The 27,925-nt window shown below is 37.3% G+C and overlaps 2 protein-coding genes across 5 annotated transcripts; one reads left to right on the top strand and one right to left on the bottom strand.

Moving 5' to 3' along the window:
- Positions 1 to 1,286: 1,286 nt before the first annotated feature.
- On the bottom strand, positions 1,287 to 23,168 carry LOC107186318 (BTB/POZ domain-containing protein 7). Its single transcript, XM_015574159.1, has 12 exons — positions 23,039 to 23,168; positions 20,761 to 20,855; positions 19,866 to 20,123; positions 19,297 to 19,679; positions 18,183 to 18,733; positions 17,901 to 18,064; positions 17,446 to 17,830; positions 17,212 to 17,364; positions 16,971 to 17,127; positions 16,707 to 16,885; positions 2,328 to 2,540; positions 1,287 to 1,601 (listed from the first exon to the last, which is right to left on the bottom strand). Exons 3-12 carry the CDS (start codon positions 20,102 to 20,104, stop codon positions 1,314 to 1,316), a joined length of 2,712 nt encoding a protein of 903 aa, XP_015429645.1. The 5' UTR covers positions 20,105 to 20,123; positions 20,761 to 20,855; positions 23,039 to 23,168; the 3' UTR covers positions 1,287 to 1,313.
- Positions 3,187 to 15,551, top strand: LOC107186316. 4 transcript variants are annotated; one of them, XM_015574156.1, is made up of 2 exons: positions 3,187 to 3,244; positions 14,239 to 15,551. In XM_015574156.1, exon 2 carries the CDS (start codon positions 14,246 to 14,248, stop codon positions 15,479 to 15,481), a length of 1,236 nt encoding a protein of 411 aa, XP_015429642.1. In that variant the 5' UTR covers positions 3,187 to 3,244; positions 14,239 to 14,245; the 3' UTR covers positions 15,482 to 15,551. The 4 variants fall into 4 exon arrangements, with proteins under 4 accessions (XP_015429642.1, XP_015429641.1, XP_015429643.1 ...); XM_015574155.1 differs by lacking the exon at positions 3,187 to 3,244 and adding an exon at positions 3,374 to 3,457; XM_015574157.1 differs by lacking the exon at positions 3,187 to 3,244 and adding an exon at positions 7,331 to 7,390.
- Positions 23,169 to 27,925: the final 4,757 nt, after the last annotated feature.

Genomic DNA, 27,925 nt, shown 5'->3' with positions numbered 1-27,925 from the left:
TCATAGGTAATATGAATTAGCAAAGATCATACCCACAGCGGCGTTTTTTTTTTTAAATAAAGAACAATACTGTTCATAAAACACTGATCATATATACCTGTGCACATTTTGTATGGCCCTCACTCTATTCCTCTTCCTCTCTCAGTCTCACTCGTAATCTCTCTATTCGTCCTCTTCGTTTCGCGCGAGTTTACATTCATTCTTGTATATATCTATATATATCTCTCTCCCCACTTTTGTTTTTAAACATCAGCAACATCGTCTAATTAACACTTTATATGGTACTTAGAGAGCACGCGCATTCGTGTAACGTACACTCACACGCAAATAATCCACGCATATATCTGAACCACAGCTGCACACATACACACACATACACACACGCGTATGGACCTAGAGGTTACATCTATTAATGTGATTGTACCTAATAAGCATGAACTTTCGACGAGGTGCGCCCTCGGATCCGTCGCACGATTACAAATACATCCTGGAAACCATGGGTTCTCTACTTTCGTTAAGCTGCTTCAAATGAAATTTACAACCACGAGGAGCGTGTGCCCGTGGAATTTGTACCCGCGAGGAAGTTTTACCCTACGCCCAGAAGACTCCGTTCAGTGTATCCCCATACATCAATTTCCTCCTCCGTGTACCAGGGCGGCTTTGGCGACATGGAAAGAACAGGCTGATCGTCGGAGAGGCCATTGGCGATTCGGTGATCCGGGCGCAGATTTTACATGATCGATCGGTGGCAGTGGTATTCTACAGACCCTACAGAACAACGTCGCACTTACAAACTCCCTTAACGCATACACGTAGACGACGACTTCGTTGACAACGTATGTACAATAAAGAAATTCGTTCAGGCGTGAATAATATCGTAAAGGTAATCGCTAATATAAATATACTCTTGTCCCGGAGGAGGGGAGGGGTGGTTCCAATTGTGTCGAAGTATCCATCGCCAATCGCGGGGAAACTCCTAAATGCCAATCGTCGGTCGCTAGCAGACAAAGAAATAGCCAATAAAATGTTGTTGCGAACACGTTACGGGGCGTACTCTTCTCCACACCACAGTAAGCCAAAACCAAACGCTTCGTGCAAGGTGTACACACACGCGCGCGTTTTTTTTCTTTACACACACGCGAACTGAAGAGTATTTTCCCACAACTCTAAAGGGGTACTTACAGAGCGACCCTGGCGGGTACACGAATAGTACACACCTGGACGCGTCTACTTTCATTCAGGAAAAAGAACTCCTATTCAGGGATCCGAAGTCGGTTTGCTATACACATTGTTCTTAAGGTTCGATAGAAATCTTAAATATATCTTGGTAAGGCAGTGCCAGCACGGTGGTACATGTACGGTGGTGGAGGCGGCCCGGAGAAGTGCCTCTGATGCTGATGGGGGAGCGAGGACCTGTGCGAGCCCATGGTCCCACTGGATGGCGACACATGCTGGAGAAGATGGGAGGTCCCATCGCCAAGGTCCAGCTCCAGCTCCTGCTCCTCTATTAACTGCAAAGCTCCGAACGAGGCTGTCGCCATCGCCACATCCGGCATCACGCCTGACAACTGTCCGTCGCTACAGGAATTACTCTCTTGTTGCTGGAACAAATAGGAACAGGCGAAATGTATTTGGATTCGTCGAAATCTGCTGTTTAAGTCGACTGACATAGCTAAGTGGATGCCAGCAGTTTGCTACACGTTTGAGTTTTCGAAACTCGGAAGATCTGTGAAATTTCTCGCATTCTGTAACGAAGATTGTGGTTAATCTTTACCTTGCCTGATAAAAAATTAGTTACCTTTTTTATACCTACTGATAGTATTCAATGCGTGGAATCTAAAAATGCAAGTTTTAAGTTTATGTGTTTTTTAAACCAAGTGTTTTTAGCGTACATTACAGGTCAGTTTAACACCATATTTGACTTCTATCTATAATCTGATTGTGCGACAACCTGTATATCGCCCTGCTTGTTACCAGACATTACGACCAACACACCACCCTTTCCTTGTATCGTAACGTCTCCTACCGCTGAGAATTAATAAAAATAAACGTTAAAATTCTAACGTGGGTTTGCAACGAATGGTTTTCAAACTAAATGTCGCCGGGCGAACCTGTTAAATGCGAAAGGATCTCAGATGCAAAACAATCATATCGCCATGCAATCAGTTCCAACAGGAAAAGGATTTCTGCCGTTGACAACGCAAAATGAATGGAACCCCCACTCGTCCTTGCTTGGAAATTTTCGAATCAATTTACGTTCGTTGCGCTATCTCCACCATTATAGGGGGGCAGTCCAATTAACGGGCGACAAGGGTGTTTTTCCTTACCTCTGCGAGAAGCCTGCAGCTTTCACCCTCGGTGACTATGGCCGGAAGCTCGTGTCTGTGGGCGCAGGATGAGGCAGGCCGCGGGAACGTCATGTTCCTTCCGTAGCACAACGGCGGTGCCGTTCTCACGTTGATCCCGATTCCCGGCGAATCCATGTCCTCGATGTCCGTCAGTCTCTCGTTCTGCTCCTTGACGTTGTACGTGGCTGTGTTCTGCGCGTCAAAAAGAAAAAGAAATATTAATCAAACGATCTCACGGTAGAATTCACCCTGATAACAATGTTCAACACGTAAAATATCTCATACCCGTTAATAGGCGTTTCTGATAGATCTTTATGAGCTGAATACGAATCTGCAAACCGTTTTTTCCCAGCACGTCTAGTTTTTGAAGAAATCAATTTTATACAAAAATGCAAGTTTCCATTCTTTGGAGACGCGTTGTGCTTTTATAATAGCTATTCAGTTGCTTTTGACACGAAATAATTCTCTGGACTCTTCAGAACAAAATGATGTAAATTGTTATTATATTATTGACATCTAAATGTTTACATAATGATCAAGGTGAAAAGGACACCGAAACGCACGTTTTATTTAAATACTTAATAATAAGAGTGGAAAAAATTGTCACTTAAAGAACGTGGCAACTATCCCCGGTCTCTCCCCTATATCCCTTCGAAATCGCGGGTGTTTGGCGCGATTTCGTTCATGCTTAATCCGTATCGATGCTGAAAGATGGAGATACCATCAATGAGCGTCGAAAAGAGGGAGAATAGGGGTCAAAGTCAAACGGTAACGAAGCTCCCGCTCAGTTGTCACGGCTTCGCTGCACTAGGCAGCCGCGCGGTGCGAGTGCATTCGACTCACTTTGCCGATTGCGATTCTTCTGAAACGCGCCTTTGGACACGCGGTTGCAACAGGTATTTTCTCGTCAACACACACATATACGTTTCGTTTAACACGGCGGGATTCTTCCCGTGAAGGATCGTCTTTTCGACTGGGGGGAGGGAAGGAGGCAACAACTTCTTTTAGGTTCCATATTAGCTCGCTGCTAATTGTCTTTTTAACCTGGCAAATCTGTTTCGATCGAAAACGATCCTCAGCTGGGCAGTGACGAATCTTGACTGTGTCAGGTATGAATACGTCCTAATGTTATAATTTCCAATTTGAATATTCCGTCGTTGCGCATGAAATGGAACGAATTTACCGATTGATAGACACTACCAGAAGTATCCGGACACTTATATGATGATGCAGATCTGCGAAATATTCTACGGATTTTTATAAATATTTTTTATACGAAATGTCTGTATTAATTTTTATAACAAATAATGTCGATACAAGTACTATGACCAAAGTTGAATGAAAAGGTGTACGTAAAATATGCATACACACAAGGGACAAGTTTTAGCTTCCTTTTTCTAACTTTTGTTGTATTTTTATGTATTTAGACAAGGACCAGATATGTAAAAGAAAGAAGCATTTCAATAAGACGATGCAGCCGTTTGGTTAGAATTAATTTAAGTTTGATGAGAGACTGCGATCTCGAGTTCTGAAGTAGAGTTAACGATCAGAGATCCTGGTACTGTTGTAAAATTAACCAAACAGAGCTATTCAGCTCGGTAAACAGCAGCAGAAATGATAGTCTTATTTATTGAAGAATAGTATTATTCTAATGTCGACAGTGTATTTGTATCCGGAATTGACTTTATCTTTTTAAATTAAGCTTACTCAGAATCATATTTCTGCTAAAATTGTACGTAAATACATACATTCATTAGTAACTGTATACATTTACTAAAATGTATTTTTCCTTGAAATACTTATCTTGTCTTATCTTATCTTGATCCCTGTATATTTACTAACAGTTTCACAATGTTGAAGTAACGATTTAAAGATCTGGGCGTTAAAGGGTTAAGTCCATTACTTTGAGTGTTTCTTTCATTAATTTTTATTTCGAAAATGGCAAAAAAGTGAATATGACTTGCAAAAAGTTGAATTTTTAGTGGAAGAACTGTGTAATAACTCAACCCAACCTCCCTGGATCTGTGTCCATTAAGAAGTTTCACTCTCGAGGGTAGCGTGTTTCAGGTGAACGCATAGCACAACTGCACTGGCGTTAGGTCGACAGGTAGAGAGCACAACAGACCGTATCGTTCCCCGTTCATTGACGCAACCAGATCGCCGGTTCGATCGCGTAACCGTGTGTACGTCCGCGATCTACGTAATTGCGAAATTAACGAGAATAGGTGGCCGATCGACTGGAAAACTACCGGCGATCTACGTGGCTGCCGGACAGATTTCCGCATTTCGGTCGGTGACAATGCGACATCTTTATCTCACGCGCAGCAGCGATGTTCTATCATGCAAATGACAGTGTCAAGGCGAATGATAGGCAAAATCTTGACTTACGAGCTGTTTACTTGTTTACCGTAGAACCGTCGTGAAGAGCAACCAGACAGATTTTTCTTTCCTGGTAGCAGTACTACTCATAATAGAAGCAATATAAATATATCAGTAATAATCGATAAAAATTATCGGCATATTTTACCAATCAAAATTATATATATATAAGAATAAATGCTTCACGAGTAACAAATTCGTATTATAGTTTCTATGTTACAGATACTAAAATAATGTTATTCTTGCAATATTCATAATATTGATAAGGTAACAGTAAGGTATAATGAAATATAACAATGATAAATGTAATTTACACCGATTAAAATTTTTTCGCGAGCTATCACGGGACTAACATTATTTGATGTCCTAATCTCTAAACAAAATACTTGTGTATGTTCAAATATATGGTATTTAGAGTCAGACGAGAGCAACAGTGAAATAGTACTCTTTCGTGTGACCTAGTTTTCACAGGAGCAAATATTTAATGTTTGATAGCGAATATCTTCCTCAAATATTAATGAATAGCGTAGATTTTATGGCTTTAATTCAAACGCAGCGCAAACATAAGATTAACAGAATTGTACATTGGCAACGGTATGAGCCTAATTTTGGATCACTAAATTCTATCCAAACTGAGTTTTTATAATTCTTGAGGTAATATTTTTAATATCTCGTAATGTCAAGGAAATAGTACACTGTCCTTGTTTTATTTAAAAATATATGACGTATCAATATTTCGATTGAATTTTAAGTTTCGTGTAGATAAATAAGTCGATAAATAATCATTTTTTATTTCCAATAATATTAAATATAACGTTGATTAATGTTTAAATTGAACTTCAAGTACCTTGCTCATACATGAGTCACTAAATTCAATACAGTCCTCTGTGCGATTAAGATTAAACCGAGTTGAAGGAAACGCACACACATGACTGTTGTAGATGTCCGTAAAAATGTGATCTTAAATATCGCCTTAATACCCCGGTATATTGGGTCTTTGGTTCATTTAAAATTCTACCGAGGTCAGCAAATTGACCTTACATGTTAAAGGTAGCAGCAAATGAATTCTACCAGTGGCCACGGTCTGATGTTGATTTCCATTAAAATTCCTCTCGAGTCCAAAAACTATCATCAAACATCGAAGGAAACGAGGACATTGCATTTAGTGGCTCCACCGAGGTCAGACAAAGTGTCACCAAACAAAACTGTGAATTTACAACTGACTGTAGCACTTCGTATAAAAAAAAAATAATTAATTAGAATTCTGATGTTAAGATACTTTCATATCGTTAACAGTATCGAACAAGAGCGAACAGTTTCCGTCAGAACTTTACAGAGATCGGAAAATTGTCTGTAAACAAAAAGTTCTATTACGATAATTATACTGAATTTAAAATTCTACCTAGGCCAAAAGACCATCGGGACAAGTAAATGAATAACTATAGATAAAAATTGTACTAAATTCGATCGAGACACTCCTAAAAAAAAATGTTAAATTGAAATATATATCTTCACTTTAATTTAGGGCTTTCCTGAAGTCGGAAGATTATCATGAGATAGTTTCTATTATAGATACTTGGAAACTGTTCAAATATGGTTTTCTGTAATTTTTCTAATTTTTTATTCAACGACTGTGACCTCTCTCCTTGTAAGTTTTTTTTTTCAAATAATTGGATACTTCAATTTGAAAATCTGACTTTAAATTCATAATCTCAAACCAAAAATGCCCCCAGACACAGATCGATAGAGAAATGAATTACAAAGAATTAAAAAAAAAAATTGTCGAGTTCACTAAAAAATGACGACCTGTAGTCCGATTGGAAAACATGTCATTATATACCACTGTGCGACTGGGGGACAGAAACGTCTAAACGCAGAAAACCGTCCAGGGATTCGTAGCGGCCCAGAGTCGGTGGAACAGATGAATATCAATCCGACCTCGCAAAAAGTGTCCGTTACGATTCTAGGTTTCCAATACTTTCTCCTGGCCTAATGTCTTGGTAATTGGCGAATTGCACCGGGGGAAAGGAAGCCAGTGTGTCGGTTTTTGCGCGCTCGTGTGCGTGTGTACGTGTATAGTCAGCTGCCCCGAAAGAAACGGGCTGCATTTTGTCGATTATATTTTGCTCCCGGTTGTGTGTTTCGTCACGGACATTTCACTTCTATTAAATTGGTGCATATCAAATCTCCCCTGTTATCTTGGGTCTCCGAATCCCAGACCCAACACGCTGTACGCGATAGTGTTTCTTTTCTTTTCGATTTTCTTTCAAACTTCTTTTTCGATTACATATCGCACCTTTGCGATTCGACGTTGGATGATTGTGTTTTTTTTTTTTCGTTTAATCCGTCTCCCCCTCAGAAACACGATCGACAGAAAACGAGTCCGCGGGTCAAGCAGAATTCCCCGCCATGTGCGCGACACTTATCGCGTTACGTTAGATTCCCTCGATGCGCTACGCAAACTATAAATAGAGTCCGCTTCGAAGCGGCCTTAATGGCGTCGAAACGACGGCATGTTTAACAGTGTTTTTTCAACAATCGTCGCGACCACGACACATTTTGCAGTTCGGTCCCCGTGGAGATCGGATCCATCGAGAGGCTAACACGACACGAGGGAACGTTCGGGTGACATCCAGAGAGAGAGGGAGACAGGGAGAAAAAAGGTACTTTTGTCGACAGGTGACCGTTTTCGTCGTGGTCTAATTGGTCCGGCCTACTGATTGACGATCCGAAAATTTGAATTGGTTATGTTATAACCTTGTTCTATTTCTGTTTTGTCTGAATTTTGTATTCCACTGTCACAACAACTTAGTGGAGAATTTTGAAAGCTCCTGCGGTGCTCCAGAGACACTACCGTAGAACTGTCAATATTAGAATGTTACTGTTTCTTTTTTTATAAGGAATATCATTTCTGCTCTTGTTTACCGAATTTGAATAATTTTCTTTGGGTAATTTCACAATAATATCGGAGGTTCTCTTATCATTAATTCTTCTTCAGAGCTCGAGCTCATAGTCGACTGCACTGTTATAACTCAAACGAATTCTAACCAAGTCTGCCATCCTTCTGTTTGTGTTTCACACAAGTAATGTATTCGTCTAAATGCATAGACGTACAACAGAAATTAGAAAAAGGCGACTAAACTAACTTGTTCCTCTCGTACATATTCTACGTAGGTGTACACCTTTTCATTCGACTTAATAAATATTGATAAATACCACTTATATTCGTCTGTTAGAAGTTAGTAAATTCACTTTTGTGCAAGATAGAAAATATTACAAGTGTAAGAAATTTTTGTAAACGTTCGTAGAATATTACAGAGGTTTACATCATCGTGTAAGTGTCCTCTGGATACTTCTGGACGGTAATTTACGTTCAATTGACAGTGAGTGGTGTACTATTTCCATGACAATAAACGAATGATAACTAATTTAGTGGATTATTAAAAGTCTTACAAAATAGTTGTTGTCGGATTATTCATCTCTGAGACGAGTGCTCTGTGGTTAACCCTTTCATTTATGTCTTCCCGTAATTCAATGTTAAATTCGGTCGAGAATTCATTTCACAGAGTATTAATTATAATGATTGCCTGAACAGTGCAGAAAGGTTAAGCGGAAAAATCGGTTCGATTCGATGACGTTGACACTTCATCGCGATCGACCAACAGCGTGTGTCACATACATATGTGTGCCGCTCTAATTTCTCATGGGAGATCGTAGTCACGTATGACAGTGATTGTTTTACAGTTCGCATTAGAAAAACCAAATTCAGTCGGAAAACATTCTCTTACTGTATTATTTATATTATTCGTCATTAAATACTTAAGCAGGACGGAAACTATAATGTATTTAAAAGAACAATGAAAATCTAGCAGTGTAGTCCACGACAAACGGTGTTCGAATGGCGGGTAGCGAATACGTCCCATCATAGTAAATTGGCTGTATCTTTTACCAATGTAGTCATTTATTCTTTCTTCCTCTTTAAAATATAACTGATTGTGAGTGCCAATGATTAAGTAACGTTCTTGGGTTCGTTTAAGTTCGCACCTTTTATGTATTCTGCGCCAAGCATTTCGTTCAAAAAAACGTTCATTTTAATGAATCACCAACCTTACGACGGCTCTGTAATTAACTCTTAGACCCAACAATTAACGACCAAGGATCTATTAATATACAGTGCAAGTACAGCAGAAAATAACAATCGTCAAACATCGACAACGCTAACAATATAATTGTATCAATTACTTCTATGATCCTAACTTAAGAGCAAATCAACAGACTTCCCGAAACAGGATTTTAAGCTTCTTTTTTTGTTTACGATATTGAATATTGCGTTAAATTTTAAATTGTTCAAAACGAAACTGACCATATTCCCTGATTCTAAACGAACGAGGTGACACGATGAAACTACGGGTAACAGTGATCGCGACGTGTTCCCTGTCAGAAGCGATGAATTAATCGTTCTTGCTGTTAAAGGGGAATTGAAATACCACTTGGCGAGAATAAATATGTATGAGGGAGATGCAATTAAAACAATAGGAAATGGGTATATGATAGGAATGGAATATGATTGCCGGTCACACTCCTTTTCACGATGTTGTTCTTTTATCTAATCGGAACAGTAACACATTGCTCCAAGGTAACGGAACGAGGCCCGCCAAGGTTAAAAACTGTAACCAATCTAAATCAATTACCTCTTGCATCGAACAGACAGATGACTAGAAACATGACGGTATCACTGTTAACGCGTTTCCTAGCAGTAAAATTACGGTAGGATTAAAAATAAGTGTAATACAACATATTGGTATCTACTAATACAGATTAATCAACTGTTACAGATTGGTTTCCGCATGGCTCGATTTTGCGAAACGTATTCTTTCACGCAGAGATAACTAAATGAAAATTTAAACTATTTGTCGGGAACGCTTACACGCGAGCGATGTAATATATCATAACATGGAAATTGAATCTGAACATGTCAGAAAAATGCCTGAATGCAATTGTTTCATTACCGAAGAAAAAAGATGATATCTGTTTTAAACTGTTCATTTCCGCGACGTTATTTCTCGTCGCGACTGCCATCGTAATTAAAAACGAATCTAAATTCATTGTTCACCTGGGACACTAAGTACGATACAATAATTAGTTTGGCGTTTGTGCAGGAAAATTATCGTAAACATTTTCAAGGTTTCGGATTGACAGATTAGACACCAATTTACTGTGCCGTTCATATACATAAGTGATACAAATGCATTAAGTAAAAAAAAAAACATTGTTTTAGGACGACAGAAATTAATATTATCAATGTTTCAAACGTGAATATATATGTACCTGATATTTAGTCTTTATCTTTGGGAAAACGAATAATAACGAAGATAAAGTAGAAATAACAAGGCGTCCTACCAAAATAGGGTCGAAGTTACATATTTAGTATAATAAATATTAAAGGAATTTTTTTTACTATTTGAAGTATAAAAATGTCCACGTTACTAGCGTTAAATTCTTTGTTTTCTTTTTCGTAATACATAGAGTAAATGTACTGCAAGAAACGCGGTCAATCACAGTTTTTCCAACGTATCAGGCTTTGCATAACATGGCCACATTAAAAATGGCAGACACCGAAGACTTTCGTGGTTTCTTTTACAAGAAATTCCGCAAATGAAATTTCTGGTAATTGGTCTACAATAATTTTTATGTAATAAGAAATGTTACTTTTTCGATCGTGTACACCGATATTACGTGAAACTGAAACCGCGTGTAAAGAAGTACCATGTAAATCGATCGATAAATTAACCGTGTGAAAATGAAATCACGTATAGAAAGTACCGTATAAATAATGACATGACTGTACTTGGCTAAAAAAGTATTCGTACTTTACTTTTATGTCCTGACTAGAGATGGTGTGCGAAATCACATATGTTCTCCACCAATCAGAAAGGATCATAAAAAATCACGAATCACTGTGAAAATTCACCACTTATATTAGAATATAAAGCTACTATGAACCAATAAGCTTAGAACCCAGCTAGGACATGTAATAAAAAAAAATTAAAAAAAAAAACCCTATTTGAACAGTTTTCAAGTATCTAGCATAAATACTGCGGTAAAAAATATAACAATAACATAATTCATGCCTTAAAGCGTTAAATAATATAATATAATTTATTTGTATCATCAATAATGATAATATTATTATGAAACAAATCAGTTCCCTCCCATATTTTGTAATAAACGGAACAAAGTTAGTTTGGGTTTTTACAGTGGATAATTTATTGGTATATCTAATGTAAGGTGTAGACTCCTGTCAAGTTAATATCATATACGGCTGAAATTCTTATTATTGATGAATGGTGATCGCAATAATTACTTTAGATGAACGTTTGTTTATTTTCCTTACGGGTCTACATATAAATGTCTCTCAATCGAATGGCTTCGACTTCGAAGTCTCGATACTTTCTGCTCTGAATCGATCGCTGCTGGAGACGTTTTAATTAGCATGTGAAGCCTATCTCCCGGTCGTAAAATCGACGACGACATGGTTTATCCCATAAATCAGAATGACTTATAACAGACAACTGAATAGATAATTACATATGCATCGGGAAATAACATTAACGATTCCCGACGCATTGCTTCCATACCATTGCAGCGTAAAAGCATTCGGCATCTAGAAACGCGTTGTTTCAACTGGTTTATTACAAGTCCATTTAACAAAATGCAAATGCAACTTCAAAGAGAGTATACGCTTCAACTTGACAACAATAAGATTATGTCATTTTGTTACTATCTGCACAAAATTCAAATGCATTATGTATTTGATTTTACACTTTTATGCTTTTATACTTTTCGGAAACTTTAAATGAGATAAAGAATTAAAAACTTGTATGGTCGAAAAACAACGGTTACTTAAGATTTTAAAGACTTCTAGATTGATTTTTAATAGAAAATCTTACACCATACCTAAAAGAATAAAATAAATATATTAAAAGGATTGTGTGCTACCTAATCAATGATTTTGGTTTCAAAAAAATCGAAAAAATGTTACGTAAATTGAGATTATGCGATTATACAAATAGACTATGCGAAGTAGTTAAACTCGTATATAAGCCTCCGAAAACGGTGCGCGGATTTGTCAAACAATACTTCATACTATTCAAATATTCGAATACTCCGTACTTCGAATGAATTATGCGTATTCGAAATTATTCAAGTAGTTCGAATATCCGAATACTTATAATTCGAATACAGAGTTTTAGCAAAAAATACGCTCACGAACGGATGCATCGCACCCGCGTCAAATCAGTCGGTATATCTGCAAATTTCAACGCGTCTTCGCTAATATTTTCGCGTGACTAGGCGAATATTTTTAAACGATCGCAAATTGTTCGAGCATCCTGTCGACTCTTGACGCGTCCCTGCTCGTTTTTCGTCGTTACACAATCGACTCTCAATGCAATTAGAAATATGGAAGATTCTATTTATCGACCAGACGTCGTCGCCACGCTAACCGCGCGTTTTCTTATGATAATTCGATGATGCAAGTTTTTTAAAAATTGCCAGCAACTGTAACGCCCCTATATATCCTTTATCTGTCTAGATCGCAAAAGTTGAACAATTAACATGATTTACATACACCAACAAGCACACGCTCGTGTACCCACATCTACACAGATAAAGGCGAACGTAATAAATCATCGGTATTTTAATCGATCGGTCGGATTTCTCGGAAATTAAAATACTACAGCTAGTATTCAAATAAGCGAATGAATCAGCATTTTGATCGTATTCGATTGTTTATGTCCTTTCACTGGCAACGAAAGTTACCCAGATACGTTGAATCAGCTTAGAAAAAAAGTAATTGCTGGAAATTAGAGGACAGGGACGATCCTTTGATAACATACTTCGTCGACTGAGTTCTTAATTGTTCTAACTCCGTTTTTCAACAAAATTTAGTTAATCAACCCACGTGTGTCTTAATTGCCCAAAGAATACAAATTCGCCATAATATAAAGAAAATTCAACCTAGAAAACAATAAATATTAATTATAGCCGTGGGTGTTTCACAGTTCACTATACGAGGGTTAAAAAAGTACACAGTAACGTCTATATCCTCGAGAAAAAAATGCAGATAAAGTTCTAATTCACGAAAGTTTTGCACACATATAAATACAACCGATCTTTTGTTTAACACAATTTTTCGTGAAGTTTCAGGAATGTCCTGAAATTTCGCAGCGACGCTTATCGTCTTTCGTGGCCATCTTCCTGTAGAACTGAGCTATTATAGCGCCGTTTGGTCTTAAAAAATGACCGCACGGGAAGTCAATATATGGCACGTAGTGGCTAAGAAAAGGGATGGGGATAATGGAGAAAATTTTACAGTGGAATACGATACGCCGATAGAGTTCTAATCAGTGACTGTCGCGCGCATAACGAAAAAAAAGGCAAATAGTACTGATAAATGTTATCGTTAGTTGGTCGTCTGCCTCCGGACGCGTACAATAACGCATTCTTGTAATCACGTTTCTGGTGCAAGGTAGTGTACTGGGCTTTTATATTTCCGTAAGTGTAAAATATTTAAACGCTGGTTTTTATACCCGAATATAATTTGAGACTCTTGAGTAACGCGGGATAATTTTCTTCAGTTGTGCACACATTCGATCGTGAAATCGAATCAGTGTTATTAGCCATATGCGATACAAGTTTCTTGGACGATCTATCGTAAACTCGGATAATCGGTGGCCAGATGAAATTTCAAATCCCAGCACGAAGAGATGATACTCTATGATAATTGATGTTACGCAATGCCTGAACGCAACACGTCGAGAACAATCAACAAAGGAGGATGACTAATGTCGTGTGGCGTTGTTTATAAATAGTTCTTATTTGATTATGGTTTTCTGTGTAGTCGTTCGTGACACGGAAAGAAAACAGCTTTAGAATTCCTCGTTGAGAGACTCGAGAATAATATGTATTTCTCGGATTTAAATCGAGATCAGACAGATAAATTATAGAAATTATTATTCTTAAAGTATTGTGTTCGGAGTTGAAACGGAAACTATTCACTCGAATCATCGAATATTAGCAAAAACATAAACAATTGCCCGATACTTCTATCGAGGTCCCCCACAAACCTGAGGAGTGTAAAAAATAAAACCCTTCCGATGAATTAAAGAAATTTCTAAAACCACGTGAAGTTATCGACACCTCGTTCCAAGAACCTTTCAAATGACCCTCGTACAAATACAATAAATATATGTACATAATACCGTAAATCATCAATGAGTGTTCGAAGGCTCCTCGGCACTGACAAGAAGAGGTCCTCAGGTGTAACGCCGAATTTTTAATTTGGTTAAACACAGTGATAGGGCTTAGAATTTTGAAGCCAAACATATTTGTTTCAGCCGCATATAATCATTAGTTTATGAAATATTTAATCTTCAGTGCCGAGGAGCTTTCGAACACTCATCAATAATTTATTCTACCGCCAAGAATTGAATAAATATCCAATTTCCAGGTAAACAATGACTCCATCCGTCGAACGACCCTCGATACAGGACCTGGAAGCGCTGCTGGCCGAAAGTCTCGGCGCAGACTTTCAGATAAAGAGCCTAGAATGGAAACCGCTGACCGCCCCGGGCGAGAACTTCGGAAGCGTTATGTTGGCCATGAACGTGACACTGACCCGGGCCAACAGAACAGAGACCTTGAATCTTGTCGCAAAACTGCCGCCTACTTCGGCATACCTGCTGGAGTTGTTCAACAGTCCGGTCACTTTCCGAAAGGAGCTGAAATTTTACAGCATAATGACCAGAGAGTTCGAGAAGCTTCAATTGGAGAGCGGCGTGAAGAAGCAAGACATCTGCGTCCTAGCGCCGAAATTCTACGGTGGAAGACTCGGGCTTTGTGACCCAGAGAAATTCGACGAGCACGCTGTCATCATTCTAGAGAACCTGAAATACAATGGTTATGACACCCAAGACAGGATACACGGACTGGACAGAAAGCACACAGACTTCGCGCTCGAGGAACTGGCCAAATTACATGCGCACACCGTGGCACTAAAGCTCAAGAAACCGGAAATCTTTCGGGAAATCGTGTCGGAAGTGTTAACAGAGGTTCTAAACGACACGACGGAGAAGTGTGTGATCGACATGGTGAGAAAAGCGGAAGCGGACCTGAAGGAGATCGAAGAGGCCAAACCATATTTGGATCGTGTCAGCAGAACCATCGAGTTTGGCATTCAGTTGAACAAGAACAGCCGAAAGCCGGAAGAACCGTGGGCAACATTGGTCCATAATGATTTCTGGGTGAACAACATGATGTTCAGACACGACGCACGGGGTGAATTGATCGGCATGAAGATCGTGGACTTTCAATTATGCCTGTACGATCACGGCGTCTACGATCTTCTCTTTTTCCTCGTGTCGAGTGTGAAGAAAGACGTGCTAGACCATAAACTGAGCGACATGATCGACTACTACTATCGTTGCTTCATAAAATCGTTGAAGACACTGAAGGTCGACACGGAGAAGTTCACCAAACGGAGCTTCGATGAGCTGGTCAATTACTGTGGACCAGCCAAGTTCAATCAGTGCCTGATGATGGCGCAGGTCATTCAGGCGCCTAAAGAATCCGCTCCGGAGATGAAGGACCTGAAGGGAGACATGTTCTTGAATCGAGGAGTTGACGATGTGTACAGAGAAAAATTATTACAGATAGTGAAGTTGTTCGACGAACGAGGATGGTTGATCGAATAGTATTTAATTCGGTTGTTATTGTATTTTTAGAGAAATTGTTATAAATTGAATGATTATTTTTATATGAGAATATGTTTAAAGTACAAATTCAATGGCACCTAAATCATGTGTGTGTATATATATATATATATATATATATATATATATATCTATGTATATTGTATATGATACTATTGAAATTTATAAATTATATTTATATGAAAGTTAGTGTACATATGTAGAGAATATTAGAGATAAACAACGTGTATCGAAAAATTATACAATCTCACGGAAAGGCCAGGTGATGATTATGTACACGTGGTCATAAAAAAATATTTCTATTCTTTCCAAGGATTTACACATTGCTTTGTATGGTCCGACAGAAATATTTTATTGTAATTAGAAAAGCATCTTGTGAATAATAAAAGGTTTCGAAAGAACATATTTTACCAAAAGAAAAAGTGAACTTACATGATCCGTAAAACTGGCTGAGGTAACATAATTGTTGGGCAATCAACTACCTTATGTAAATGCAAAGGTATCTGTAATTATTTAAACGTTTATTACCGCATACTTATTACGTATCTTCGCTTAATGCGACGGTCACATTTTCAAACTGTTTTGCGGTCAAGTAAAATAGAGACGTCACAAATAAAGTCTTGTTTTGAATCAAAGTGTAATCCGATAGTAGCACGTACCTTTATGTAACACGACATTGAAGTACGATAATCAGTACTACTTTTTATCGTCGATTTAAATAATAAATAGTCAATTACGACACAACGGACTTCCTAGTTACACGTATGTACAATATATCGACGTGACGACGTGTGCCGACATATTAAATTATCAATTGTTTCTCAACATAATTAAAAAATCAGTGACAGAAGAAAAGACTAATCATAAAACACTGTAATTAGAGCTAAATGCATAATTTTGTTTGTTTCTGACTATTTATGTAACTTAGTTTCTCACTATGTATTTTAAAAGACCATAAAATAAATACAAATCACGTAGTTGTTGGATAAAGTCAGTGCAAAGTGAATTTATATTAATTGACAACGTAATTGTCTTCCTTTCTGAAAAATCAGGTGTTTGTAGTTTTGCAATTTTATCATTAAAACGACGATGTTGAATACTTTTCTAAGCGAAATAATTTCAGAGTAAATAATCCTGTAAGTATTCCGAGAAGAAAAATCTAAGGAAAATCATTTTGCCTACAGAAATAAAAAAATCAAACACCAACCTCTAAAAGATCCGCCACAGTATCAGGTAAGTTGAACTCCCTCACGACACGTAGCCGCACCTGCCTGTTGATTTCGTGACGCGACGAAAGTGGTAAACTGATAGCCCTCTGACAACTAGGGGACTGCCTCAACTTCTGTTCTCGTTTCATCATAGCTGCCAGAGTTACGGAATCTGGAACTTCGATAGAATATAAACTGAACGAGTCCCTTTTAAGAGAAACAAAACAACCAAAAATACAATTGAGACGTAATTATTAAAATACCTGGAAACGCAGCGGCAAGCACATCCACACCAGCTGTGCCTATTGGTCTCGGTTTCTCGTCAACCATGTACAAGGCATCAGGAATATCGGCAACGTACCGTGGCCTTCGTAATCTCACTAAATCTGCTTCTTGGACCATTTGTTCCTCAACTAAAGACTGCAAAAAGACGACCAACGATGTCATGGTACATACTAGTAAACATATATTCAGACTGTGCAATTGACTGAAATTTACGTTTACCTTTATTTCTTCGTAGTACGGCATAAATAGTCGTGGCCTTACAAAAAATCCATTCTTCTTTCCTCCCCTTATCCAAGCGTTCATACGTAGATTCTCCCTTTCATCCCCTATCATGTGACTCGGTGGAGTCGATACCAACCCTCTTCTAATAGCCTAAATATGTAATAACAATTCTATTGTACTCTACACAGAAATAAACGTCGAGATTCGTCGAAAGGACTCAGAGCTTCTTACCTGAGCGAGTGCTTCACTGTTAGGCGGTAATATGTGATCCATTCTAACAAGAGGCAATAGTTCACTGAGTATCTCTCGTAATTCTATATCGCTTAGGTCCCTTTTCTTCAGCCCCTTTCTTGTCACAGAATGTACCGTATGACTGAGTAAATTAGGCTCTCTGTCTTCCATACGGCGCACCAATTCTTGTTCCCCCCACTTGAGTACCGCCTGCAGTATTTCAAGTTCGCTCGCTTGCAAAAAATGACTTTGCAAAACATTCGCCAGATGCGTGTGATCCAATTGATGAAGAATAGAAGAAGAAGCGACTGGCTGGAATTCCTCTCTCAAGTAATGCAACGCTTGTCTGTGCACCCATGCAGATCCATGAGGTTGGCTACCCCATCTGGTGATAAGTAATTACACAACAATAAGAGAATAATTTTGATAAAATCATTTTACAACAAGAAACTGACTTCAATACAGCTGGAAGCGATTCCAATGTAAGGTACTCTAAAATAAGATCTTCACAACCCTGTGACAGTATATCTAACTCCAAAAATCTGCCAATTTGGTACAATTCCATCGCTTCCTCCAAGGGGCTTGGTCGAACGCGTCCAGTATGAGTGAGAGCTTGAACCTAAGGGAGTACATATACATGAGACAGTGTACAAATTATTGCAATGACTCATTAAAAAATAGTATGTAATAATACAGAAGATTAGACGATTAAAGTTATTCGAATACAACATAATTACCTCCCCAAGACTACCGGCGCTGTTTCCGCAACCATTACCTCTCATTATTAACGATAAATCAACCGTATCTAAATACACTGCATGTAATAATACTCTGGCGTATCGTTTAGGTATCACACTCTCGTCCAAAACTATTCTAGTAGGTATGTGAAGCGCCCTTTCTGTGTGATCTTCCCCCGATCTAGTCCGTCTTTGTATTAAGTTCCTGAAGAACGGGGATCTCGCAGAAAGTATCGCTTTATGACATGGCAGTTCTAACTTTGGCCGGAATCCGTATTCTGAACTTCCACTGTCTGGTCTCTGATAATCACTGTCTGACGTGAACACTAATGCTGCGTCCGCGTAATCACCGGTATCCAGCAAGTATCTGAGATCGTGTTCTAACGGGTTCGGTGTGCCGAATTCTTCTCCTAATCGTCGCAGAAGATTCGCTTCTAGGGCCGCATCGTGTGGACAAATATCACCGGTGTAGAGGTAGCGCAACAGCGCCGAAAACATTTGAACCTCGAGATTCGGTGTTCTCAGCTCCAAACATATCCTTGCGCCGTATCCTAAAATATTCATACAGCAGCGTTGTGATATACGAAAACAGTACACAATAATCATTCAGAATCACTACTTTACGTCAAAAGAGACTTTATGGGAGCAAAAATTATTGGCAAGAATCAATGTGCATCGGAATATATTGTAAAATGTCACTACTTATACGGGAACTTTGTTAATCCAAGCATTTCGATTTTCTTGAAACTCTGCAGATTTGTTACAGGAGAGGTCAATAAAAGTATCAAGCTCAAATTGTTTTGCCTAGTCTTTCTATTGAGGTCACCTACAAACCTGCATAGTTTCAAAAAAATCAGAATTCTCTGAGAACATTCAAATATAAAAACAACTAGGGACTTAAATCCAATGTCAGGGTCTTTTTTCAGTTTAAATAAATTTTATTACTGCTTTAATAATTTAAGATATAACTAAATATTACTGCAGCGCTTAGTCTGAAGTGGGTAACAACGTTTACATTTTGATAATTTCTAAAGGTGATGTCATTAACGTAACACGAGTGTACCTTGAATTGTAATCTCGAGAACGTTTCAGAAAGAAGCAAATATTTATGTACCTGGACATCCAGCTAACAAGTCCCTGAAGTATGAACAACGCGCAGACAACAGAGCCCTATGAACGGGAAAACACGCTCCTCGGTAAACGAGATCTACATCGGAGCAGTGTTTATAATCATAAAGTATCGACAAGTCTTGCTTGTACGTTGCAGCTGGTGGTCTGGCTAGTTCGGCTTGCACATGGAGATCCTTTAATGCAGCCAACGCCTCGTACTCTTCCAGTAGAGCCGTTGCCTCCAGGTGACTCCATGTCGACACTAAATCTCTGATTATTCTACCATGATCACAGGCCTTCGAGGACCTGCGTCTTCGAATGAACTTCTTCCTTAATGTCGCAAACCCCGTCATTTTCTTCTTCTTCTCCCTAAAAATAGAAAGGACATATAGGGTTTTTGTTCAATCATGTTTGTCTACTTTTGTGATAACTAATTTGGAACTCAATGCATTTCATTAAGATTCTTGGGGTATCAACAGATGTGGATGATTACATGGAACTTTATCAGCAGCAATTGGGGCTATAAAATGCAAACTGTAAAGAAGATAATGAAAAGAGTAAATGTTTGCATACCTGATAGCAATGCCATGTTGATCAGGATTACCAGAAGATGAGAGTCTAGCTGCTTGGACTGAATCTCCACCTACACTGGTGATGCTTGACGATGCAGAAGCACCCATTCTATGTATCATGTAAGAAGCATCTCCCCGCCGTCTTTTAACAAACCAGCAATCCCTTTTATCGGAATTATCTACCTCCTTTGGTCGTCTGCGTTGCAATACACATGGAGTCAAAATTCGGAATACATTCATTGCTCACCCAGACAACAGCCTGAAATCATTGGTGCACCTGAGTACTATAAACATGTCTCTTATAATTTTTTTTAATCTAACATTAAAAGCATTTAAACCTTGAACTGTTCCAGTAAAGAAAGCTTGTTCTGTTGTAAAACACTATATGACTTTACAAGAACAAGAATTGTTTAGTTACATTTTGATCTGAACATACTTAAAAACAGACCGATTATCTGAATTATTAATTATAAGATAAATTAAACCATGTTATCGATTGGTGATTTATTAAAAAATATACATCAATCTTTCATACAGATATATATTGATGCATTTTCAATGCCAACCTTTTACAGGCCAAATATAAGTACACTGGATATAAAAAATGCGATTCCTATTTTTCAATGAATAACTATCATGCATTATCTTTAATTCTATTTATAAATTAAAACAAAATGAATAATTCTGCATTATTTACATAAAATTTATGAAATAATATTTTACTAATAACTGCATCAGTTATCTAAATTTTGTTTTTAATATAACGTAAATTGAAACATTTCTAACCAATTTTTTAAACAAGCTTCTATAAGCGTTCAAGTGGTTTACGTAAAAATAACGAAAGTCACCGATCGCATCTGAAACTTTCACTTTGTTAGCGAACATACGATATTTACCTAGAAAGTGCACTGCATTGATTCGGAAGCGCCTTTTAAATGGATATCTCAATGCCCGAAAATCTTTTCATCCATTTCCGACGAAATTATCGAAGCTTGAAAGGAATAAATTTTTTAAGGTCACCACATATTTAAACACTGATCTATAATTTTTGTTATAATGATTATCTTATCAAACTGTTTTAGCAATGAACTGTTTTCTTATGTATGCAGAGTTTGTAAATGCTGTAAGTACTATTTCTATTAAAAGTAACTTTTTGTAAATGTGGACTGTGATATAATCTTAAAACCCCCAGTTACTGTTTAAATAGCTCTTCCATTTACAACATTGCTAAGAATATAATTTCTAAATTGTAAATGTTACAACAGATGATCTACTTGATCCATGGCACATTTTACAGAAGAACCAAAAATCTTTTGAGAAAAGTTGTTGCAGCAATTAATAATACACAACTTTAGCCTTCTAAGTGTTAGAAAAATCTGTAAATATAATCTTCCAAATCAATATACCGAAAATAAACATTTTAAATAACAAACTTAAGTTTATGAAAAAAGGTAATTGAATGTAAAGAGAAACATTACCAAATCTGAAATAAACAGAATTCCAAGAATATTGTTCTTATCAGTGTTTATTACTGTGCAGATGACCTTTAGTATTCCATACATATTAAGAGCAAAGATTAATGTATAAGATAACAAGAAGTGAACTACAACTAATACTTAACATTATTCACTTCAGGGTATACAATAATGTACATAGTAAATAAATAATTTCCCTTAATGCAGTTTAAAAGAAATGTTTCTTATATTCTTCCCTTCCAACATAAAACGACAAAATACCAAAGAGGAGCACACGTCTTATTACTTATTCAGTTATTAATATATAACAAATACACTTTCTGATTTTTGATCCTTACATAGGTACACAAATTATTTTCTCAAAAAATTCTGATTTACTGCATTCTGTTCTAGCTATACTACATGCCTCTAAATCATATAAATTATTAAAAATAATACAATCATAAATATTTTCAAACGTGTGTGTGCATAAAATAATAACGAGTTAATGTAAATATGCACATTTATAAACACATGACACACATAAATGCATTGCTTTGAATGCACTGTTGCAAAATGCAGTACTCACAATTGGAGGCACTAAAATTCAATATCACTGACACATTATTCAAAACAAACACAAAAACGGCACCACACGCAAGAAACGATTGTTTTAGCAGCAAAGAATACCACGGTAAAATAAATAAAAACTTGAGTCGTCAAGCAGTTCTATTTCAAAACAGTTATGAAAGCTTCCCACTGACAGCAACATACCAATAGGGTCAATAGTAATCAGCTGAGCTATGATTGCGATCGCGTTACGTGGTTAACAATGCGTATGACGTATTGCACGCCTGGTGAGGTTCAGTCACCTTCGCGCGATCACGTAAAAAAAATTAAACGGAACAAAAGAACAAAAAAAAAAGGGAAAAAAGAAAAAGAAATGAAACAAACTGTATCTAATATACGAATGTGCAGATTTATACAAGGTGTCCCAGCTTCCAAGGAGTCCGAGCGCATCCCAAAATATTTTAGTTACATCCAATAATTCGAAAGAATGGTTAAGGAAAAAGTCGTAGAGTTCAGGAGGTTCAATATTGTCATTCAAAAAATAATTTGGTCAAAATCATGTATTCCTAAATTTCAAGGTCAATATTAAATTTTTAATTAAACTATGAATTTCTTAATTCCGCCATGTAATGACAGATCTTGAGACTAATTCAACAATGGCATTTGCACGACCTTGAAAAAAAAAAAATTTTATGTTAGGTCAAGTGTCGCATATCTCCAAGGACATACCAGTAAATCTTTCGATATCATTGAAAACATATCACTTTTACATTATCGCATAACTTTAAACTCAACCGATGATCATGTTGTCATACACAGCTGAATTTGCCTCGAAGTCTATTGAAACTTGAGACAATTAAAACTAAATGACCTAGTTCGACAAAAAGTAATGACACTGAAATAGACGAAAATATGACCATGACCTAATTATTTTGCAAACTACAGCAGTAAGTCCCGTGAGCCTTATACCTTTTTTCCTCAAATGTTTTCTCATATTATTAAAAATGGTATAGATATATTGGATATTCAAGTTAGCTGGGACACCCTATACGTTAGATAAATACCGAGGATGCACAGAATCAACGTAAGCGAGTCGTAACAGAGGGTCGAGGGTGAGGGACGTTCTAAAGCACGGAAGCGTGTCGTTTACCTGGTTATCTCGGGTGCATGCGTTCTGTCCATTATTTCCATTTTGGCTGGGTTTTCTCGACCTCAGACTGACACAAGTAATCATCACAAAGCTCGACGGCCATGTTTATACTCGTCGACTTAGTCTGCATGTAAATAAAAGTTCATCGCAGCACAATGCGTACCTATCCATGATCCGTTCCTCCTCCATATCATCAGGCGAAATTGACGGCAATATTTACGAGAGACGAGGACTCAGCCGCGCGAAATGAACACGACCGTACAGTCGACGACGCATTATTGCGAGCACAGGGAACTGTCCCGTCGCACGAAAACAAACCCTGACGGTGGTGATCATTGCTAGCCACGGCCACTCGAAGATAGCGAAACGAAAATAACGCGGAACTTTGGGAATAGCATGCTCGCGAATAGTTTTGTTTACGCTCACGAAGCTTCCACAGATAACAAGTGTATCGTTTTAAGGCATACGCACAGCGACTGAATTTTTCTGACACAGAAAAGATTCATTCCCGTCTGATCATGCGCGAGTACGAGATTCGACACGATCCCAGACACCATAACCGATCGTACGGGACCTCTCGAGACGGTGAGGTTAGATGGATCGGTTCAACGACAAAACGATAGTGTTCTATAATACAGAAAAACAACGCAGTGTTCAGCAGTGTTTTTGTTGAAATAAATTCCGTGGTCGGAACACGGTTGTTGCAAACTGCTATGTATTGTACGTTTCCATGGAACTAATGAATTTTTCATCCTAAAGGTGGAGCCACAATGAAGGCGTACAGTCCGTTTGTGGCAACGTTTACCGAGTTCTCCACTAGGCGGCTTCGAATAGCAACTGATTCTCGTAAGTACATATCTACATAATTGAATTCGCACTTACGTTAGAAAATTTGTTTAATTACAACATCCTAGCACTGACGAGGTATGTATAAGAATAGATTTTTCATCTTATGGGAGTTCGTGGTCCACCTGAACTGTAGTACCGACATCTTAAAAAGCCTGTCATTTTAGTGACCCCTACCACAGACGAGATAGAAAATAGACTTATCATCTGATGGGATTTTGTGTCTCATGTTCTAAAATACCGATCGTGCAAACAGAGATTTTTTGCTGCCCTCTACGTTATGAGAACGGTGAATTCGTGAATTACAGTAGAAGCCCAATAATTGAGTGTCCGTTAATTGATCACTAGCAACGCCACTCGCTCCAACGTATCACTCGACAAGTTGAAAATTTGAACAGAAATATAGCCACATTCCTTAAAATTTCCTTTACAAAATACGAATCTTCGAGCATGGTTTTTTTTATCAGTCATGCCTCGTCTATGGTGGTGCGAACAGATTATATGTATACAGAACAAGAAATTCTTGCCACTTACATCTAGCCAGTAAAGAAACTAACAACAAAAATGAATTAATCAAAATGAGCAAAAGCTCGCAGCCAATTGGCTCATATTATTTGCTATATAGTTCGCCAATTTGTAGGTGATTATAGTTGCCAATTATATACCAAATAATAATGATTGCCCAGGTCTCACCACGTGGAGGTTGCTGCGAATGGAGACCCAAGGAGGATAGATGGAATCACATGCGTTACACATCTATCCCCCTTTTACAATAACGTTTGAACATTTAACAACTTAAACTAAACACAACGCAGAAAGTAAAACTAACATGGACGTAGCCAGGAGGGGCACTTGCCCCCACCCCCATGGATGAAAAAAAATTGCATTGCTTCCCTCTGACTGATAACCTGGCTATGCTCATGGAAACTAATGTTCAAATAACGCAGTTATTTTTTAAACCCGTTCGGCTTTATGACAATCCTCGGTTGATGAGAAACCTTCAAATACTGATCTTTGTTTTATGTTTTATGTCACTTTGACGCAAAAATCTACCCGTCGCGAAACGCCTTCTTGTACATGCCTGTCATGTCTCATACATCAGTCAGAATACACTACTCAATTTTTATTTCTGTCATCGAGTAACGTGGTAGTACGCATTTGTGATATAATTTGGTACAAATTGTTAATGTACAATTGTAGATACAGTATTAAAAATATTAATGAAGACAAATATTAATCTTAAAGTACTTCACAGTAAACTGGCACATTATATATTGTATTCAAATAGTAAATAAATTTACGTTATATTAATTTCGTTATTTATCTACAAATGATGGTATAGCTGTTGAAAATAATAATTAAGACACTAATGGGTGAAATAAAATTTTAATAACAGACTAACTATCATAAAAATTAACTCTAATACCAAAGGTGTCCAAATGCCACCCACGAGCTACAAGCAATTACAGGTTTCCCCTCGTAGGTATCCCCGACTACCGACCTCAGATTGACTCGAGCGAGTCGATCCAAGTCCCATAGTGAGGGTTCCTCCGGAGGGCAAGAATGCTGCGCATAAGTAGTAGATGGACAACTCTGGGCCTGCCCTTTTTAATGGACAGAATACAAATACTCAATCCCTCTGAGTATATACGTCTACCATACAAATATGTTTATACACAATACATGCTGGTGAAACACAGTAGTACCTTCCCTGCATTTAACGCTCACACTCCATTAAAGTGGTCGTGAGTACACGCCAGTACGTCTCGATACTCTACCCGTGTACGTAACCGTATGCGTTCTTCGCCAGTGGCAACGAAAACACCGGCCACGATAACTGGAAATCGCAATGCACTTTTCAATGGTCATACATGCACAACGTGTTAAATTATTCCATAACACGCGGTTTTTCACTAGGGCGTGCATATCGATGCACAGGTGACATAACTTAATACGTCTTCTTTTTATGCACCGATACTTTATTGCGATTCCCAGTACACGTGTTCCACTATTTCATGGAACTTGCAAATACGAATGATACCTTTGTGTCTCGCGACACTGGTTCCGGGATTGAAACGTGCTGTCGCGTCTCGTGGTATTGCTCTAACTGCTACACATGCCTATCCAGGAAGGCACCACCACGTTTTCTTCTCTATCATAAACATACCGGTGTGGTTTTCGTTCTTTCTACTCTGTATTAGAATCTACCGACGATACTTATTTGCACACATTAATGATTCGAATATTATTTTTTTTATCAGCTGACCATTATTTATAGGCCATTGCGAATTTTCTTATATATTTCTATTTATGTTATTCTAGTTATGTTATTGTATTATTTAACTTTTTTTATATACTTCATTCTATATTCATAAATGATATCTGACTAATGTATTGAAATGAGAATACTGAAGTGACTACTATAAAATTATTGTACACATTGTCTCCAAATTACTGCAATTTGTGAAATGAATAACGTACCACCACGATATATACTCAATTAATAAAGAAATAATAATTGTTTAAATAATAAAAAATTACATTGCCTCCCCCCTGACTGATAACCTAGCTACGCCCATGAATAACGCAGTTATTTTTTAAACCCGTTCGGCTCCATGACAATCCTCGGGTGATGAGAAATCTTCATAAAATGATCTTCGGGTGAAGAGAAATCTTCATATAATGTCTTCTGAAACAGAAACTGGGAGGATCATAACAAAACGTTTAACAGATTATAAATAATTCACTCAGATGAACTTGTAGATTGATTCTAGAATGATCCCTGGAAGAGAAACTCAGTGAATAATATCATATCAGTGGACAGTTAATAATTTAGAATAATTTAGCGAGCATTAATTCGATCCTAGGATTCTTTCAGAAACAGAAATTGAAGAGAACATACATATATAACGTATAATAAGAATAGAAGAATATAAAAATACGTTTTTATCAACATTTCAATTCAATAATTTAAAATTTGATCCCACGAGGATTCCTGAAACAGAAATTGAAGAGAACATAGATATATAACGTACAATAAGAATAGAAGAATATAACAATACATTTTTATCAACATTTCAATTCAATAATTTAAAATTTGATCCCACGAGGATTCCTGAAACAGAAATTAAAACGATTAGAAACATAATATCAAATTTCTTGAGATTGTTGACTCTTCATTTTGGCAAATAGAGATTCAGTGTACAAAATTTCTGCAAATAACCTGAAACAAAAAATGATTCCTTGGATTAAAAGCTGAAAAAGAAGGGGTTAGTAGACATAAAGGATAAGAAAGTGTCAGACATTTTTATCGAGTATACAAAAAATAAAAAAATGAATTTACTAGAAAAGTTATTAAACGACTGAATTTAAAATTCAATACGTCTCTGTGCAAAAATCGAACAAGAGTAAATTTTGGAGAATACAAACATACTAACTTTTTATACAATTAACTTTTATCGACTAACTGATGACTATATCTTTTTCGTGTGTCAAAGTACAAATCAAGAAACAATCGTATTTTACTGTATCGAAATTTAAATTGTTTTCGTACAGAGACAGTATCAGCAAACTGAGAGCGACTCTAGTTGAAAATTTGCTATCAATATGAAGGATCGAATTGCATTTGCATATTTTTGCAGTTGCAAGCTTTTCATTAGTATCACATTCAGCAACAGTCCCGAGGAAACTTTGATTTTCGCAGAGACATTCCAAAAATTTACAAAAATGTACACTATTTTGATATCAATGGCTTTTGCAAATTACGTATAACGATTCAAGAATTGATATATCACCAACTCTAACAACGAATAGTCACTTCTAAGGACTCTAATTACAAATTTATTTTAATTTTTACGTGTCAATAATTGATCAAAACTATCATCATTGTCGATGCATAGATTTTTTAATGTGTATTACAAATTGTAACGAACATTTTCAGAATTATTAAAAATAGAACATTTTGTTTAGTAACATAAATATTCTTATCGACAGTATTTGCAATGTAAACACTTGGTGCACAATAATCAATAATAATAATTC

This window comes from Dufourea novaeangliae, unplaced genomic scaffold, assembly GCF_001272555.1.
Source record: "Dufourea novaeangliae isolate 0120121106 unplaced genomic scaffold, ASM127255v1 scaffold64, whole genome shotgun sequence".
In the NCBI taxonomy this organism is placed as follows: Eukaryota; Metazoa; Arthropoda; class Insecta; order Hymenoptera; family Halictidae; genus Dufourea; species Dufourea novaeangliae.
The sequence above is the reverse complement of the archived record's forward strand: the minus strand, read 5'-3'. Positions and strand labels throughout refer to the sequence as shown.